Source organism: Martes martes (assembly GCF_963455335.1).
Source record: "Martes martes genome assembly, chromosome: 4".
Lineage (NCBI taxonomy): Eukaryota > Metazoa > Chordata > Mammalia > Carnivora > Mustelidae > Martes > Martes martes.
Window position 1 is genome coordinate 75119083 of NC_137891.1, and position 17615 is coordinate 75136697.

The 17615-nt window shown below is 42.0% G+C and overlaps 1 protein-coding gene across 2 annotated transcripts in view; it reads right to left on the reverse strand.

Annotated features, from left to right (window-relative positions):
* Nucleotides 1–17615, reverse strand: part of LYN (LYN proto-oncogene, Src family tyrosine kinase) — a 118788-nt gene that overhangs the window by 49766 nt on the left and 51407 nt on the right. Inside the window, exons 2-8 of one of the 2 annotated variants that reach the window (XM_080800660.1) lie at nt 13685–13821; nt 10838–10883; nt 9921–10026; nt 8247–8345; nt 8022–8125; nt 7344–7493; nt 6356–6508 (exon numbers count right to left, since the gene is read on the reverse strand). In XM_080800660.1, the coding sequence (XP_080656786.1) occupies nt 6356–6508; nt 7344–7493; nt 8022–8125; nt 8247–8345; nt 9921–10026; nt 10838–10883; nt 13685–13816 (790 nt within the window). In that variant the 5' untranslated portion in view covers nt 13817–13821. The remainder of the gene's footprint in view (nt 1–6355; nt 6509–7343; nt 7494–8021; nt 8126–8246; nt 8346–9920; nt 10027–10837; nt 10884–13684; nt 13822–17615) is intronic. The other variant, XM_080800659.1, reaches the window with a different exon arrangement.

The following is a 17615-nucleotide window of genomic DNA, read 5'->3' on the forward strand; positions in this document are numbered from 1 at the left end:
GCCACCCAGGCGCCCCTTTTTACACTCAATAATGTTCTCACAAATATTCATGTAAAAGTGTTTGAATGGACCTGTTTTAATTTCTGTATCATTTCTTACAATTGCATATAAATCTATAATTATCTCAAAATAAAAAGTTTAATTAAAAAACCCCAAGAAACAGGGGTGCCTGGGTTGCTCAGTCAGTTAAATGTCCGACTCTTGGTTTCAGCTCAGGTTTGGATTTCTTTCGTCGTGTGATTGAGCCCTACATCAGGCTCCACGCTCAGCAGAGAGTCTGCTTGAAGATTCTCTCTCCCACTATCCCTCCCCACATTTGTGCACACATACATGCACGTGTGAGCTCGCTCTCTCTCTCAAATAAATATAAATCTTAAAACAAAACAAAACAAAACAAAAAAAACCAAGAAACTTTGTTGAGTGAGGAAATCCTGGGTAATCTTTCCTATTTCAGTCTTTGCACTAATGTTACCATACTTTCTTTATTAAAAAAATGCTGTATTTAATAATAACAATAGTTCTCTGAATGCTGTCGACTAAGCGCTTACCTGAATCACCTCATTTGATCCTCACACGGTAACTACAGAAGCTAGGTTGTATTATAACCTTTTAGATGAGCTTCTGCTGCCTCTGCTTGTAAAACAATAATGTTTTGCTAATAATAGCAAATCAAACAATCCGACTGAAACCTGAGCAAAGGACTTGAAAAGATATTTCACCAAAGAAGATATATAAATGGCCAGTAAACACATGAAAAGATAAACACATATGCTCAACATAACTAATCACTAGGGAAATGCAAATCAAAACCACAATAAGATACAACCTAACACCCATTAGGATGGCTACCTTAGAAAAGAAGGAAGGAAGGAGGGAAGGAAGGAAGGGAAAGAGAGAGAGAGAGAAGTAAAGGGTAAGTGCTGGTGAGGATGTGTAGAAATCAGAATCCTTGTGCACTGTTGGTAGGAATGTAAAGTGTAGCCACCATGGAAAACAGTATGGCAGTTCCTCAAAAAAATTAAATACAGAATTTCCCTGTGATCCAGCGATCCCACTCCTGGGTATATACCCCAAAGAATTGGGAGCAGGGTCTCAAAGAGACATTTGTGCATGCATGTCCATAGCAGCAGTATTCACAATAGCCAAAAAGGTGGAATCAACCCAGTGTCTACCAGTGGATGAACGGATCAACAAAATATGGTATACACATACAATGGAATGTAAGTCAGCTTTAGAATGGAAAGAAATTCTGTCACAGGCTACAACATGGATGAACGTGGAGGACGTGCTAAGTGAAAGAAGCCAGTCACACGAAACACATGTTTTATGATTCTGCTTATTTGAGGTACTGAGGCTGGTCATATTATAAAGACAGAAAGTAGAATGGTGGTTGACAGGGTCTGTGAAGAGCATTAAGGGGAATTGTTGTTTAAAGAGCAAAGAAGCTCAATTTTGCAAGATAAAAAGAGCTTTGGAAGTTGGCTGTCTAATGGGAATGTCCATAACAGTACTGAAATTATACACTTAAAAATGACTGAGATGGAAATTTTTATATTATATGCATTTTACCACACACACACACACATACACACACACACAGACACAATTATTAGTAATCTATTCAAACGATGAATTTTCACCAGATATTTACCTCTTTCAAACAGTTTAAATCCAAGTAACACTCTGGAGAGAACAATTACGTATTTTCCAATGCCACATTTCTCCTCTCCTCTAAAGCTCAGTTTCTCCCACCACCTGGGCACATGCTAAAAAATGTTCTCTAAAATCAGTGTGAAGATTTGGCAGGTGGCCAGTGGAAGCACAGGAACAGGAAAAGGTGAGAAACGGGCAGGAGTATCTAGTATATCTGGAATTGGACATCAAGTTTTCCTAATCTCAGAAGGACCAATGAGCTTGATCTGCAGGTGATGATGCTTGGGCCACTCAGGACAGAAATGTACTGTGAGCCGGTGACTCAGGCTTGTGCCCTCCCCCACCCCCATGCTATGCTAGCTCACCCCCTCATCAGTTTCTCTGGCTGAGTTGGGCTGGCAAATGGCACCTGTGACCACCACCATGGCAAAGGTGGCAAAGAGGTTACCTTTGTACTTGCTAGTAGTGCTCAAGAAAATTTTAAGAAGGGATGCCTGGGTGGCTCAGTGGGTTAAGCATCTGCCTTCGGCTCAGGTAATGATCCCAGGGTCCTGGCACTGAGTCCTGAGTCCGGGGGTGGGGTGGGGGTGGGGGGTCCTTGCTCAGCAGGGAGTCTGCTTCTCCCTCTGCCCGCCACTCCCTCTGCTTGTGCTCTCTCTCTCTCTCTCTGAGAAATAAATAAATAATAAGATCTTTAATATTTAAAAGAGAAGAAAATTTTAAGAAAACACAAAAGGACTAGCATAATCTCTTCCCCTCAAAGCAATAACTTCTCAGACTAGCAGTTCTTATCCTTACCTCTCCAGTGCAAATAGCATGTAGTTTGATGCCTTTATCCTAGCTTCACAGCTGAACACGAGGAGGTTGGAACAAAACTCCAAACCATCATTTCATATGCAGGGTTACTATTTTATAGCAGATGAATACACTCCCTTAAACTTCCTCTACTTTTCTCTTCATGATGGGTATGCAATTCCTTTGCTGGCAAATATTCACAGGAAGGTCTAACTGGATTATTTATAGTTTGAACTCATGACTGAAATTAGGAAAAATCCACTGAAATATAGCTTCCAGTGACTATGGCCAAATACAGTAAAATAAAGAAAATAAAACTAGAGTGCACAGAACCATATCATATAAGAAACACAACAGCTATATAATCTCATTCTCTTTTCAGCAACTGGGAAGATGGCTGCTTACCCATTTTACTGATGAGGAAACGGATGAGGTCAAATTAACTTGTGTAAATAGCTTATTAGCAAGCAAGAGAGTCCGGGTCTCCGGGATGCCAAAGCAGCTGGCTTTTTCACTGCCTTGAATGACTTTGGGCAAGACACTTGTCTGACTCTAGTCCTTGCTTATCAAATGATGACAATAATTCCTATCTCACAGTGTTACTGTGGTGACTATGAGAGATAATCAATGAATATGTACCTAGAAGGGGGCCAGTGAACACTGTACAGCTTGGATATTCCTTCCTCTTCTCCTCCTGTCCTTCTTCCTCGTCCCCCACTTCATTACCTCCTCCCACTCCCTTTCCTCCCTGGTAAATACAGGGAGGAAAGAGCACTCAGATGGCCAGATGGAGAAGGCAGGTATCTAGTTCCCTCAGTGAGTCAGTGGGCTGGAGAAGACATGCTTTGGGGGAGAACGAAGAAACACAGGGGCAGCTCCTCCTTAGAGAAGTGATAGCTTCTAAGAAGAAAGAGAACTCAACATGAGCAGATAATGCTGAAACCATCTGATGAAATTTCTTTTGGAGCAGAGGGTATTTATATGATCTTAAACGATCTCCCCACAGACTATTAATTAATCATGAAAAGGAACTAAAAAGTAATATATACAATGGAGAAATCTGGCAGACCTCCTTAAAACCAAACAGACCGTGAGCAATAATGGGACCAACTAATATTTCGTGCCTTCTGGTAGATGCCCTGAGGACAGAGCATCACTTACTACTTAGATACTATTCATACACAAAGGCATCGCTTGAGCCAAACCATGGAGAAATCCAAACGAGGAACAGTCTACAGAGCAACTGACCCATCTTATGCAAAATGTCAGTGTCATAAAGGATGAAGAAGGACCAAGGGACTGTTCCAGATTAGAGGATAGTGAAGACATGTCAACTGGTTGCAAATACATGATCCTAGGAGCTCAAGGGCATTACTGGGACAACTAAAGGAATTCTAGACTCTGTATTGGTAATAGTATGTATCCATGTTAGATTGCTAAACGTGGCCAATGCATCGTCTAAGATAATGGTCCTGCTCTTAGGAGACACATATTTCAGTATTTAGGGGTGAAAAGTCATCACATCTGCAACTCACTCTCAAGTGGTTCAACAACAACAAGAAAAATAAAACACGTGTGTGTATGTGTGTGTATGTAGAAAAGAGAAAAACCAAATAGAGCAATCTACTAACTGGTGAATTCAGGTGAAGGGTCTGCAATGTTTATTACACAATTCCAATCCCTCCCCTGTGGATTTGCACACAAAAAAACCATATTAAGAAATAAATACAAATACCTCAGAAGAATAAAGAAGGTGGCTTTTTTTTTTTAATGAGCAGATAACAGCTTGATGGTCCCTCAAAAATTTAATGATAGAATTACTGTATGCCTCAGCAATTTCACTGCTACAAGAACATACATACCCAAGAGAAATAAAACCATTTGTCTACACAACTTGTACATGAATATTTGCAGCAGCACTATTCACAATAGCCAAAAGGTAGAAACAACCCAAATATCCAACGGCAGATAAATAAATAAAGTGTGGTGTAGCCATGGTAGGACATTATTCAGCCATAAAAAAGGATGAAATTCTGACATATGCTATAACATGGATGGGCCTCAAGGATATTCTGTTAAGTGACATAAGCCAGTCACAAGAAGGGCAAATGAAGTATGATTCCACTTACAAGAGGGACCTAGACTAGGCAAGTTCCTTGAGACAGAAAGTAGAACGGTGGTTGCCAGGGTCTGGGGGGGAGCGGGGGAGGGAAAATGGGGAATAACTGCTTCACGGGTACAGTGCTTCCTTTTGGAGAGATGAACGTATTCTGGAACTAGATGGAGGTGGTGGTTACACAACAATGTGAATGTAGTAAATGTCACTGAATTGTTTACTTTAAAATTACTGATTTTATGTGACACCAATGTTACCTCAATAAAAAGCAAAAGGGCAGGCAGGTAAAGGGGGAGTTTGATTCGATGACCTGGGCCACAGAGTGTGAACGAGAAGCGGCCGCGTCCAGAGCGCACACTCACACAGATGGATCTGCTGACTAGAATGGAAATGGCATGCCTGACGGGGGCTACTGACTACTGACTGTCATTGGAACATGCCAAGCAAAATGAAGACTGTCCAGTTGTGTAATAATCATTTACCTGAATTCCATAGCAAGTTCACAGGCCGGCAGTGCGGCGAGAACTCATTCTCCTCTGGGTCAGTATCTGCTGTATTTAAAAGATGCTTCAGCTAAAGCAACAGCAACAGGACAAAGGAGGCAATACGCCAATCCCAGAGGCAAACATGTTAGAGGAGAAACCTCTCCCTCGACAGACCCCTGGATGGAGGTGCCTAGATGGTCGCAGCAGGCTGAGTCTCTAGCTTCTGCTCGGCTGGGACTGCACAGGGTTGAAAGCTGCTACCCCTTCATCTCTCTGGAAATCACAGCTGCTTTTCACTCAAAGCTGGCACAGAAAAGGTGATCCAGTAAGATGTGTACGACCCCACAGGTTATCCTTCACAAGAGCAACGGCGTTTTCGGTTAGAACCTCCAGGAGAGCATGACTTTTTTAAAAAAGGTTTTAAAAATTCTATCACAAAAGAAAAAGAAAATTCACATTCACTATAAAAACTTTAGAAAAGGCCCGGGGGGAAAAAAATCCCCTGGAGAAGTCACTGCTCTAATTTCTTCGTTACCTCTTGTCAGCCTGAGAAGGCAGGACTTAACGTAAGGAATGATTCATTAATGGTGGCACCTGGAGCATCTTTAGAAGCTTTCTTGGTGAGAAAGTGCAATAAATGTGATGCTTCCTATTATGCCCACTAGTAAGGCATAATAGTAAATTCCTCACCCCGAATATAATTTTCCCTGAGATGGAAACCAATTTCCTGCCCTTAAAATATGTGTACCGAGAATCTGGTGATGAGAGATTCATGAACAAGTAGACAGAACACTGTCCTCTTCCTTATAAACGTTCATTCTAAAAGAGCTACTATGGCAGGGGGTAGGCAGGGAGAAGTGAAGCAGGAGACAGGGAGAAAGAGGTATGAACATCCAGTTATAAAACAATTAAGTTCCGGGGATGAAAAGTACAGCACGGAAAACAGAGTCAATAATACTGTAATAATGTCATATGGTGACAGATGACTACTATACTTCTCGGGGTGAGCAAAGCACAACATACAGAATTGTCAAATCACTGTTATACATCTGAAATGAATATTACATTGTGTGTCAACTGTAATTCACTAAAAATTTTAAAAAGTTATTTAAAAAAATTTTTTTAAAGAGGAGAGTTACAAGGAAGAGTCTGATCAAACCATTTTGCAGCCCTCGGTGCCACGTGGGCAGAGCAAAACAAAAGAAGTGATGCTTCTGACATGGTTTAATGTTTGGCTGAGAACATGGATGGACATTGGCGTGAGCCCTTATTTCTTTGGTTGCCTCCTCCAGAACCCCACACTCACCCATCCAGACTTCCCCGAATTGCCCGGCACCAAGCCTTTTCACCAACTTGATGGAATCCCGTGGGATCTCCCAGGCATCTTTGTCCCATGGCTTTTGTGGTTTGGGGCTAATGCATGCCTTTTCCAATCTTCTGCATAAGCCATCCGACTGCTCTAATGTGAAAGAGGGGGGAAAAAAAGGTTACAAAATATCCTACTTTGTAATTTACCAGTATCTATGAAGAAATTTTGGCTACTAGTGGGATCATTTCCAGCTCAATGTAGTCTGTGAACCTAAAATTCTATGGGGGTATCTTTCGTATAATCGTGATTTTGGAAATTCTTACCTGAAAGACAATTCTGAACATACTTGATTTTATCCATTAGTACTGTTTGCAAACCTACAATGTGTATCCCTTCAGAGTGGGTGGCAGAAGTAAATAGTACCAGCAGCTACCCACCACAACCGACTTCAATCACACAGGGAATGAACCTAAAGGCCACCCATGGGTTTGGCTTCACAGGGCTAACTGAGAGGCGCTGGAGACAGAGGACCATTGACTTGCCACTTCTAAATATTTTCCTGTCATTGTTACTTCTGTTTTCTTTCACCCAGACTACGGATTACTTTTACACACATATACACACACATATATATAAAGACACAGATCTGCAAATCTGCATTCTGATTCCAAATATCTAAAGATGTGTTGTAAAAATATGCACTACATGAAAAGAGTATTCATTTTTCTCTTCTCAGTTTTGGAACATTAACTGTCAAACAGCACGGATTGGGTGGGAAGAACTGGGATAATTATTCACTAAGATCCATTCTGACTTCACATGCATATGTAATTATAGATTAATTTAGAATCAATTACAGAATACGATCCTCCAACTTCATCCAAAAGAAATGTAAGGTAGAAGAATTTTAATATAAAAAAGTATTTGAACCCTGCATTTCATAATAAATCTGTTTTGTCTTGTCTGACCTTTAGTTTTTACTTACTTTGGTAATGTTTAATCATGTCACTGATACAAGGGAAAGTGATTCGTGGAGAAATGTAATACCCTCCATTGTCCAGACTTCTAATTTTGTAGTGCTTAATAACATCACCATGCACAGGGTCATAATCTCTGACAGAAAGAGAGTAGCTTCCTATGGGGGAAAGCACAAGGAAAGATTATGCTTATATTTTACAAGTAAGATCTGCCTTATAAACACCATGGTACACAATTTGCAATAAAATATGCAAAATGTAAATTAAGTATGTATGTAGTGCATAATTTAAGTCCTATAAGAAGTCTACTTGACAAATGAAGCTACCATTTTGTTGCTATGAAGCTTACCAACACGCCGTTTTCTTTCTTTGTGCTAGTTTTTTTTTTTATTTCACTGAATTGAAAAGTCATTTTGATTTTCTTTCTCTTAAAATTTCAAGATTTACTCTAAATCATAATGTAAGAGGCTCAGCAAACAAACTTAAAGCATTATGAGAAATGGCCATAATTATGTCTGCTATGGTACTTTTCATAGCAAAACTATTGAGTTTATTTGTTATCAAGCCATTAAAGCTTTCACTACCAGAATATAATATATATTTTTCTTAAAAAAGATATATTATGTTAGTTTCTAAGAACAAATTTCTAAATAGTGATTTAGAGGGGGACTTAAACCACTTCCTACCTTTTAAGGTTTCGCTTTCTCTGATAAGAAAAGCTCCAGGACCGTTCCCTGGTGCCAGCAGCTGCCTTTCTGCATCCTTCCTGGTTATGTCCTTGAAAAACCACCTAAGAAGACATTGTTACATTTCATGGATGTTATGCTCCAGGGAAGGAAAAAGGTATGAATGCATAAGAAAGCCCAGGCACCAAGCAAAACCATCCAAGATGGCAACGGGTAAGGACTCACTCTTCTGTTTCCAGGGTGTTGACTTTGGCGACATAGTTGCTGGGGATGAACCCTTCTCTCTTTGTTGAAAGGGATTTAGCTTTCCACCATTCTCCGTGCCTGGAAGAGAAACAGACATCAAAAAGCCTTTGTATCCAGGGGCACCTGGCTGGCTCTGTTGGTAAAGCATGGGACTCTTGTCCTTGGGCTTGTGGGTAGATTATGGTTTTTTTTATTTTGTTTTTTTAAGTTTTTAAAGAAATAAGTGTGTGTATCCGATGAGTCAAGAACTGCAATAGCAATTGTCTGAAGGTGTCTGTTTTTTGGGGGTGAGGGAAGATGGGAAGATCCCTGGAACCCCAGAATCCAGCAGAAAAATTCACTCCTTTTGCTGAAATGAAACTATGTTTAGAGACTAAGGCAAAGGAACACAGCCTCACAACTGAGTCCCTGCGCTCAGCGCTGCACACACAAGAGTTGGTAAAAATGGTTCCTATCTTGCAGAAGCAATACGTTTGTAATTTCCCCCAGGATCTCTAAGAAATGCTGTGGGATCCTTATAGAAACGGGATTCAAGGGAACAACGAAGCATAGCTCTCATATTATAAACTCCTTTGTTAAAACATCTAATTCAATATAGAGATGCTGTAAAGAAAAGAAATGGAAAGCCAAAAATAATCCCAAGCAGGTAGGCTCATCCCCACGTTCTTGCCCTCAGCATGGAGCCGAGGAGGAGGCTGGGGCTGAGGCAGGAGGCAGGAATGGAAGGGTCCCCGTGAGCCTCAACTATGATGTTCAAATTCCCACACACAGTCGGGCTTCTCGTTTGCAAGACGTGAAGGACAGCCACACGGACACAGAGCTGCTGCCTATTGTACGTCTATGCTGTGTTCACATACATGCACACACACCACATTCTCACATCAACCCCGTGACATGGCCGCAGCTGCTCCCATTTCCTAAGTGAAAAAATGAAGGCACAGAGCTGAAGTGGCTTGTCAAGGTCACACAGCTATCAAGAGGCATGGCCAGGATTAGGCCGGAGTTCACACTCACCCGTAAGCATCAACTGCTCTTAACCACTTAGTACCTTGTACTTATTAAGGGTCTCCCTCCTCCAACCCTGGCGGATGGGGCCAGGGTGACAACGTAGGGAAGATTAGGGGGAAATACTTGGGAAATCCTTGTTCTCAGTACCAAGTCCCTGTGGTCTGAGCCACAGGTCTGTGAGTCAGTAAGGCAGGGGGAAGGGTGGACCAAAGACATGACGATGTCTAAGTGTCTTGCAGAAGGACTACAACTGCTGAGTAGGGGCTTTTCCAAAATGATGGCTGCTTCAGCACAGTGCCCTTAAAAAACCAAACTAAGTCAGACCCATAAACCCAGTCTGAATTTGAGCAATATAACTAGATAAACACAGCATTAAAATAACACGCAAATTCCCACAGACACAAACTTCTTAAGCTGGCACAGATGGATAAAGAAAGAAACCAGTGTCTCTATTCAAAGGGAAAACTGGAGAACATAAGAGAAGATTCCCACGGCCCCACTCCTTGCACTCCCAAAGCGCTATTAGCAGCAAGGAGGCTGGGAAGCTGCTAGTTGCTGCTATGCTGCTGGGAGCAGAAGGAAGGGGCCAGGACTCAGGAGTCCGAGTAAAGGGCCAGCAGGCACAGGGTGTGTGGGCATACTTACTCCTCCAGGACCTTCATCTTCTCTCCTTTCTTGAAAGACAAGTCGTCTGGGTGGATGCCATCATAGGGGTACAAGGCTATCACGATGTCTCCTTGCTCCTCCGGATCTATAAGGAAGGACGAAAGGGAAGACCTTCAAGAATCCATCAACGGAAACGTTTTAACGAGTCTTTACCTGGCACAAAAGATGGATGATGACGTGTGTTTCCTGCCTAGTGGGGCTCACAGCCCACATGCTCTACAGTAAGCAACATATTATCCACACTGGATACAGTTTATGTGATCCCCAGCCATACAGACCTACAACGATAATCAATTCCCGCCCTGTGTTTCAGAAATGATATAGCCATGTTCAGAGCAGCATTATTTTCAAGAGCTAAAAGTTTCCTTTTAGCTCTTGAAATGTTCAAATGTCCAAATGTTCAAATGTCCAAATGTTCAGTGACAAATGAGGATAAGCCAAATATGGTGTGTCCACACAACAGGATATTATTCAACATGGATGAACCCTGAAGACATTATGAGGAGTGAAATACACCAGACACGAAAGGACAAACACTTTACAATGCCACTTATTTGAGGTACCTAAAGTGGCCAAACGCATTGAGATGGGATATGGAATGGTGGCTGGCAGGGGCTGAGGGGAGTAGGGGGACGGGGAGGTCGTGTTAAACTTGGACAGAGTTTCAGCTCGGGGAGATGAAGAAGTTCTGGAGACGGATGGGGGTGCTGGCTGTCCAGTAACGGGAATGTACTTAACTACTCAACTGAACATGTAAAAATGGTTACAATGATAAATTTTATATTCCATGTATTTTTTTGGCAATGAAAGTATAAATAAAAACACCCAAGCTGACTCCCTTATAGCATCTGTAACAGTAAAGAAAGGGAAACTACCATGTTGCTATGGAAACATACCTTTAGTCTGAAACCTCTGTCCTGGTAAAAGCTGAGATTCCGGAACCTAGGAGAGAATATTGGTTAGGAAAAGGATTTTGACGTTTAGCTTTTCTTACTCACATTCATGTTGTGTGATGTATCATTTTTCTCACAATAGCAAATGAGGTTTAGAATGGCTCATTTAGGAAGCTGGAAAGAAGAGAAGAACTGAGAAAACATTTTGCGGAGCTATGTCCCATCCTACACAGCTCAGCGGAACGGCTCTCCCTTCTAAAAAGCAGTCATTTGTCGGTGGTAGCAGGAAGTGAACAGGTGAAGGCTGGAGTCTCAGCATGGAAACCCAGAGCAAAAGATGGAAATGGCTTGAGCCCCTGCTGGCTTGGTAGGACTTTGGCCAGAACTGCTGATCTCCGTGTTTCCCAGACTTGTTTCGAAAACGAGTCAGGGCTCTGTCACTAGACACTGAGAACAGATCCTAATGGATCCAGGCTTCCTAAAGCTGACCCTGCTCCTGTCATGGGACAGATGGCATCCCGTTACTTCAGCTTTGAAGTGGATTAGCAGGAAGGGTCTGTGGGACAAAAGGCCACCTCAATGACCTTTCAAATCAAATTCCTTTTACTCTCATGACCATGGGGAGGATGATAAGACCTGGTGGGCCCTTTTTCAGGAAAGTACTGTCCAAGGCCTATATCTACAAATCATGCAACTTTTCCCTTTGATTCAGTGGCTCAAAGGAATGGAACCAAAACAGTTTGCACTGAAATTTGAATTTTTTTTTTTATTTAAATTTCGGGTGAAAGCCCATAAAATCTCCAATTATGAGGCTGGGCCAGTGGGCAAGGGAACATTATTCTTTGTCCTGCTATCAGAAAATCGGGGGTCCGTGTTATCCTTGAATACTTACTTTAAGAAGTCCTAGACTGATTTTTTAACCATGGGGATTTGCATAATTAGGATTGCATGATCAATTATAAATGATTTAGAGGAAAGAATCAGAAGATGAGAAACTAATTAAATCACTTTGAAAGCAGCAAGCTGACTGTCAAATATCAAAGAGTCCTTAATTTACAAATGTTTTAATAGACTTTCTAGAAGACCAAAACACATATAGGCCAACTCATCTGCCATTTAACTCATTCCTTCAAATGTCTTTTCCTCGGGGCGTTGCTGAATTTCATCAATTCCACCTCACTAGCTCATCAGAGTTCCTCTGTCACAGAGCCAGGGCGTCCAATTTTGGCACATCTGGCCACACCTGGGACTGTTATCTATGGCCATGGGATAAGGCAACTCTCCCGGACTCAGGAAACAAGGGCAGCCAGAGAAGGCACAGACTAACAGACAGAATCCAGGAGGGAGTTGCCATATTGCAAACCTGTTTACTATTTCACCTTCCAACCCCATGTTTAACCTCCTTTACTCTTAGGAGGAGGAAAAACGGCACGTTTATATGATTTGCCTTTGTTTTTCTGAATCAAGGCATCTTCGTTGATCATTTCAAAAAGAGAACTTGGGTTCTAAGCAAGTAACATACCTAGCACATGATATCAGGAAAAGCCAGAATCTTTTCATGAGAGCTCTTCAAGTCTATAATGAGGAAACTATCTGTGACTCCAGTTCTTTCAATCATTTTCTTTTCTATTAAGCATTTTTATGTAATATAGTCCTATACTTATACTGGTTTATATAATGTTATTAAATACTATGTTTATATGTATACCACTAAATTATTAAAGCAATAGTCTTATACCTTTTGAGTTTCTTTCTATATAACATTAATTTATCTATCTAGAAACATCATGTGGCAATAATTAACAGCAATAACATATTCACTCTTCATCTCCACTGTTTGAGAATGCCAATAGTAACTTCTCAATTTCAGCAACGGCATGAGACTTTGACATACATCAAACCTACAGGATACTATGAAAAGTCTTAATAAAGGCATTGGGACTGTGTGTGTGTGTGTGTGTGTGTGTGTGTGTGTGTGTGTGTATATATATATATACACACATCACCATATATACAGATATATGTATATATGATGATGGGAAGGATAAAAGATAAGAAGTAAAGTGCATTTAACGTAGCAACTATCCAAAGCTCTGGTCCTCTTCTCCATGAAATTAGATAGACTATTAGGTCTTCCTTCACCAAGCAGTTCCCAACTGCATCGAATAGCACATCACTCATATGAAATTTTTGGTACAGATATTTGTCCAAGGTTAGGGGGCAGAATTAGCTGTGTACTTTTTTAATCGTTTAATTCTCTATAATAAGTCATGACAACTTCAGAATCTACTGTTTGGAGTTAACTGAAGAATGACAAGATATGGGATAAAATATGATACACTACAAGGGGCATATCAGCATTTATTTTAGCTTCTGACTCAAATCCAAAATTTCCTTTGCCTCCAGACCACTGTGCTAATCTCACTACCTATTCTAAGTCACAGAAGTTCAGATAGACAGATCAATTTATCTTTATTTATAAAATATCTTTATATTTATCTCACTACCTATCCTAAGTCACAGAAGTTCAAATAGACAGATCAATTTATCTTTATATATATATATATATATATAAACTGGGTCTTTGCACCAGTGATACGAAAGATTATTTTCTTTACACATGAGAAGGTGATCAAAGGCCATTAATTGTACAATAAGTGGTCTGGTAAAATCTCTAAAATGTTTACAAACTCTTTAAGAGATTAAGTTATAAAGCAAATCAAAAATTATTTGAGGCCCAAGTAATGGATGTGATTTTTTTGCATGCACATGTTACAGATTTGGTGTTTAAATTAAGCAGCCATGCGTTGATCCTGCTGTGGGAATTCTCCCCTGAGACTATCTACTTACTGGCCTTTGCTGTTTATTGGACGTTGGATCTCTCACATAAATAGTTCGGTCAGTATTACGTACTGGTTGAGTCTTCAAATCTATTCCATCGTCATTCAGATTGTCTTTCCTTTTTGATTTTATACATCCCATATTTCCTGTGGGAATATAAAGGCAATGACATTGTTTTACCATTTTAGAAATGGCTTCAGGCGACCAAAATATCTCCATTCATGAAGAATAAAAACAATACATTTTTATTGTTTATTATAGATAGCTTAACAAACTCAAATGTGAATACAGTTCACATACCCATTTGCTTGTTCATTCATTCATTCAACAACTATTAATTGAGCACCAATCTTATGTCAGAAGACGTCATTCACGCCCTAAAGATGCTCCTATTCTCCTGACAGAGATTCAAGAATTAAAATTATAGTAGAGCCAATGAAAGAGCATGCACAGGACCTAGGAAAGAATACCTAACTCAGGCAAGTGGAAAAAGAGGTAGTGAGGGGAAACGTCCCCAAGAAAATCTCTGTAGGTCACAATGGGAGGGATGTCAGTCACAGTCACGTGGCAGAGGCAGAAAAGGGATTCCAGGAAGAAGGAACTTCATATGCAAAATACTGATCCAGAGATAACAAGGCTGTTTCAGGGAACTAGTTCATCACTGGCCCATTGGGGAAGTGGTTCATCTCACTCCTTTGGAGAACAGGTTCAAACTGATCCCTTCAGGGAACTAGGTCTATGATGAGAAATCCTTTAGGCCAGGAGCAGGTAGGGAAGGCCAGGAGCTGAGATGGAAACAGAAGCACACCTTGGGTGCCATGCTGGGGAGCTGTTTTTCTTACTTTGTCATTTCACGAGGACACAATGGACAAGATCAAGTGAGGGGGCTGAGGCATCAAAGGCAAGCTTGGTTAAGAGCTAGATGGCGCAGAACCTGCCTCCAAATGAATGTGGCTTGGGGCCTAGGAAAATGGTAGTGGCCCTCCACCAAGACTGGAAATAAACGAGGAGATGCCAATGTGGGAGAGATGATGCCTGGAGGAACATTCAGCTGATCAGCTCCCGTGGGCTTCCCAGTAAGGTATGTGACTGTGGAAACCAGGGGAGATGGTGGAGCTACAGGCACAAAAGAAAGCATCAGCACACCGTGACTGTGCCTGATACCCCAGAGGAAGAACCATGGACAGCAGAGGCTGGCGCCTGACCAGGGCAGAATAACATAACCGTGCTTTCGAATGTTAAACTCCTTTATTTGTTTCTCCGGTTAATACTAGGATGTATACAGCACTGCACCAAGCACTCTGGGGACCAAAGAGATGAATTTAAAAACTAAAATCAGGTTATGAATCTTGCCTTACAGCATAGTCGCATAGTTAAATCTATACATTAAAAACAAAAAATCTGTTTGAGCTCCATTAGATCTTGCAATGCAGTGGTTCTAAAAGGTGAAGGAACACCAGGATCACCAAACTCAACAGAACAGATTTCCTGGATGCATTCCAGTTAATTCCTCGGGGCCCAATCATGTCCCCTCCCCCTGGGAGGGGCATAATCTGTGGAATTCTGAAGCACTGCCACTGGGGGACCACTGCTTGGAACTTTAGAGGAGAGAGAGATGATTCGGAGTTTGGGGAGGCAGTGGTGGGAATCAGGAAATAACTCCCGGAGGAGGAATTGTTCTAGGAAACCTCAAGATCTCCAAACTGTCAAACTGTCAACCACAGGCCACAGCCGGATTCTGCACCTTGTCCTGCAGGCTTCCAGCGGGCCTGCAGCCTTCAACTTGTTTATTATCTCATCACGGAGATGCGAAGCCTCGGAAGGACAGTCACACCTCTTTCCGAAACTAGCAAGCTGCAGTTCCCAAAATAAAGGGGAAGCAAGTACTTTTTTGATTCAAAACAGCCTTTTTTTTTTTTTAATAGGCTAAAGTTTCTGCAATGCAGAAGGGTTTTAAGTTGATCTGTAAATAAGCAAGATGGGTTTTAGAGCTGATCTGTAACTAGACAAGCTCTTTTTCACTAGTCTCAACCCCCACCCACTCCCCAAAGAGCTGTTTCACTGGTCATTCAGTAAGATGGTGCTGTTCAAGAAGGGAAAATGGAACTCGCTGCTGAGCGCACAGCCGGCTCCAAGAGGAGGCCCCGGAGGGTCCACCTGACTGCCATTGCCCTTTGCTCTTCACAGTACCCTGCCTCCCCCTCACACTGATGCACCCCCACTCTGGGGGCTCACTCTCTTGTCGCCTGGCCAGCTGCCCCACTCCAGAGCACACTCTGTGTCTCTCTTTGTTTGTCTCCATCTCTCTGTCTGTCTCTCTCTGTGTCTCTGTCTTTTCCTGTCTCTCTCTCCCTCTTTCCCTCTTAGTGTCTCTCTCTCTCTGCATCTCTGTTCCTCTCTCCCACCCTCATCTAGATACAATGTTATTTGCCCAGACTGGTCTTCACTAACGATCCTACTGAAAAGATCACCCCTCTGCCCATGCCACAGGCTTCTCACTCTTCTTTTTCTAATTGTGACCGACATCCCATAACATTTTTGTTAATGCCTAGTCAGTCCCTACCAGAATTGAGGCAGACGGGGAGACCCCCCCCCAGCCTGTTTCTTCTGGGCAGTATTCGCAGCAACTGCATAGCGCCTGCGGAGAGCAGGTGCTCAGGGGACATGCGGGGCAGGAATGAAGGGATGGACCCGCTCTGGCTGCTGCCCTCCGCCTTCCCACAAGCTCATCCTGAGCCCCCCCTTGCAAAATGTGGACAAGAAAAAGGAAAGGCGGTGAAACCCACCTCAGTTGTTTTAAAAGACACAGAAACCTCTAGAACTAACTTCTAGTTTATAGGAAACACAGAGGTCAGAGGAACCAAATCATCAGACAAATCCATAATGTGTAACTAGTCTGGATACTTTGAAAAGGGGGTTGGGGGTTAGGGCAGAACTATTCAAAATTAAGAGATTAAAGAAACACAATGGGTGAACCTTGAATGAATCCTGGATGGGAGTGGGTGGGGGTAGAGGAGGACACAGGTTGGGATAATTGGGGACATCTGAATATATTTGAACATGGTGTTAGGGAATTGTTGGGTTTCACAGGTGATATGATGAGAGCACTGTGGTTATGCAGAAGAATGTCCGTATTTTAGGAGATGCCTACAGTCGTGTGCAGGGATAGAGTCTCATGGTGTCTGCAAGTTACAACTTTGGCCAAAGATGAAAAAGAGAAGGGAGTGGGGAGACAAAAGTGGCATAACATTTAAAAAATCAGTGAATCTAGGTGAGGATGTTCTTTCATCCCCCCCCCCCCACAAAGCCGCTGGCTTTGTTATTTTCAAAATAAAAAGTTGGAGTGGGAAAAAAATAAAGAAATACTATATTATACTACTTTTTTTCATAAAATTGTTCAAAATGTTAGAAAACCCTGTAGTGTGTGTGTGTGTGCGTGCGCGCGCACGTACACACACAGGCACACAGGGACACAGGGGATGAGGTAAGAAAACTACTCTGAGGGGTATTATTTCTAGATCATGCCAAGGAGTGCAGACTTTATTTCAGTAGGAAGCCGTGGAACGTTTGTCACCCAGGGAAATGATACAATGAGATCACTCCTTCCCAGAGGAACTCTGTAAGAGCAAGAGGGGAGAAGAGAGCTGGAAGGGGACATCTGTAACCCAGACCTCTGAGAGAACTAGACAGAGAGACAGTGGTGACTGTCCAAGGGCAGGGGCCCTGGGAAGAAGACGAAGGATAGAAAATAGAAAGCAGGTAGATGTGTGAGGGGTGGAGATAGTCCATGGATTATCATTTCTTTATGCTTATTTCATATTTCCCCTTCCCCACCACCATGGATCTCTGAGAACAAATGCACGGGCCATAGATGGAAATAATTACAACGCTGCTCCACGTGGAGAACTCCACATGGAGAAACCGTCCTTGGTCGCTCAGG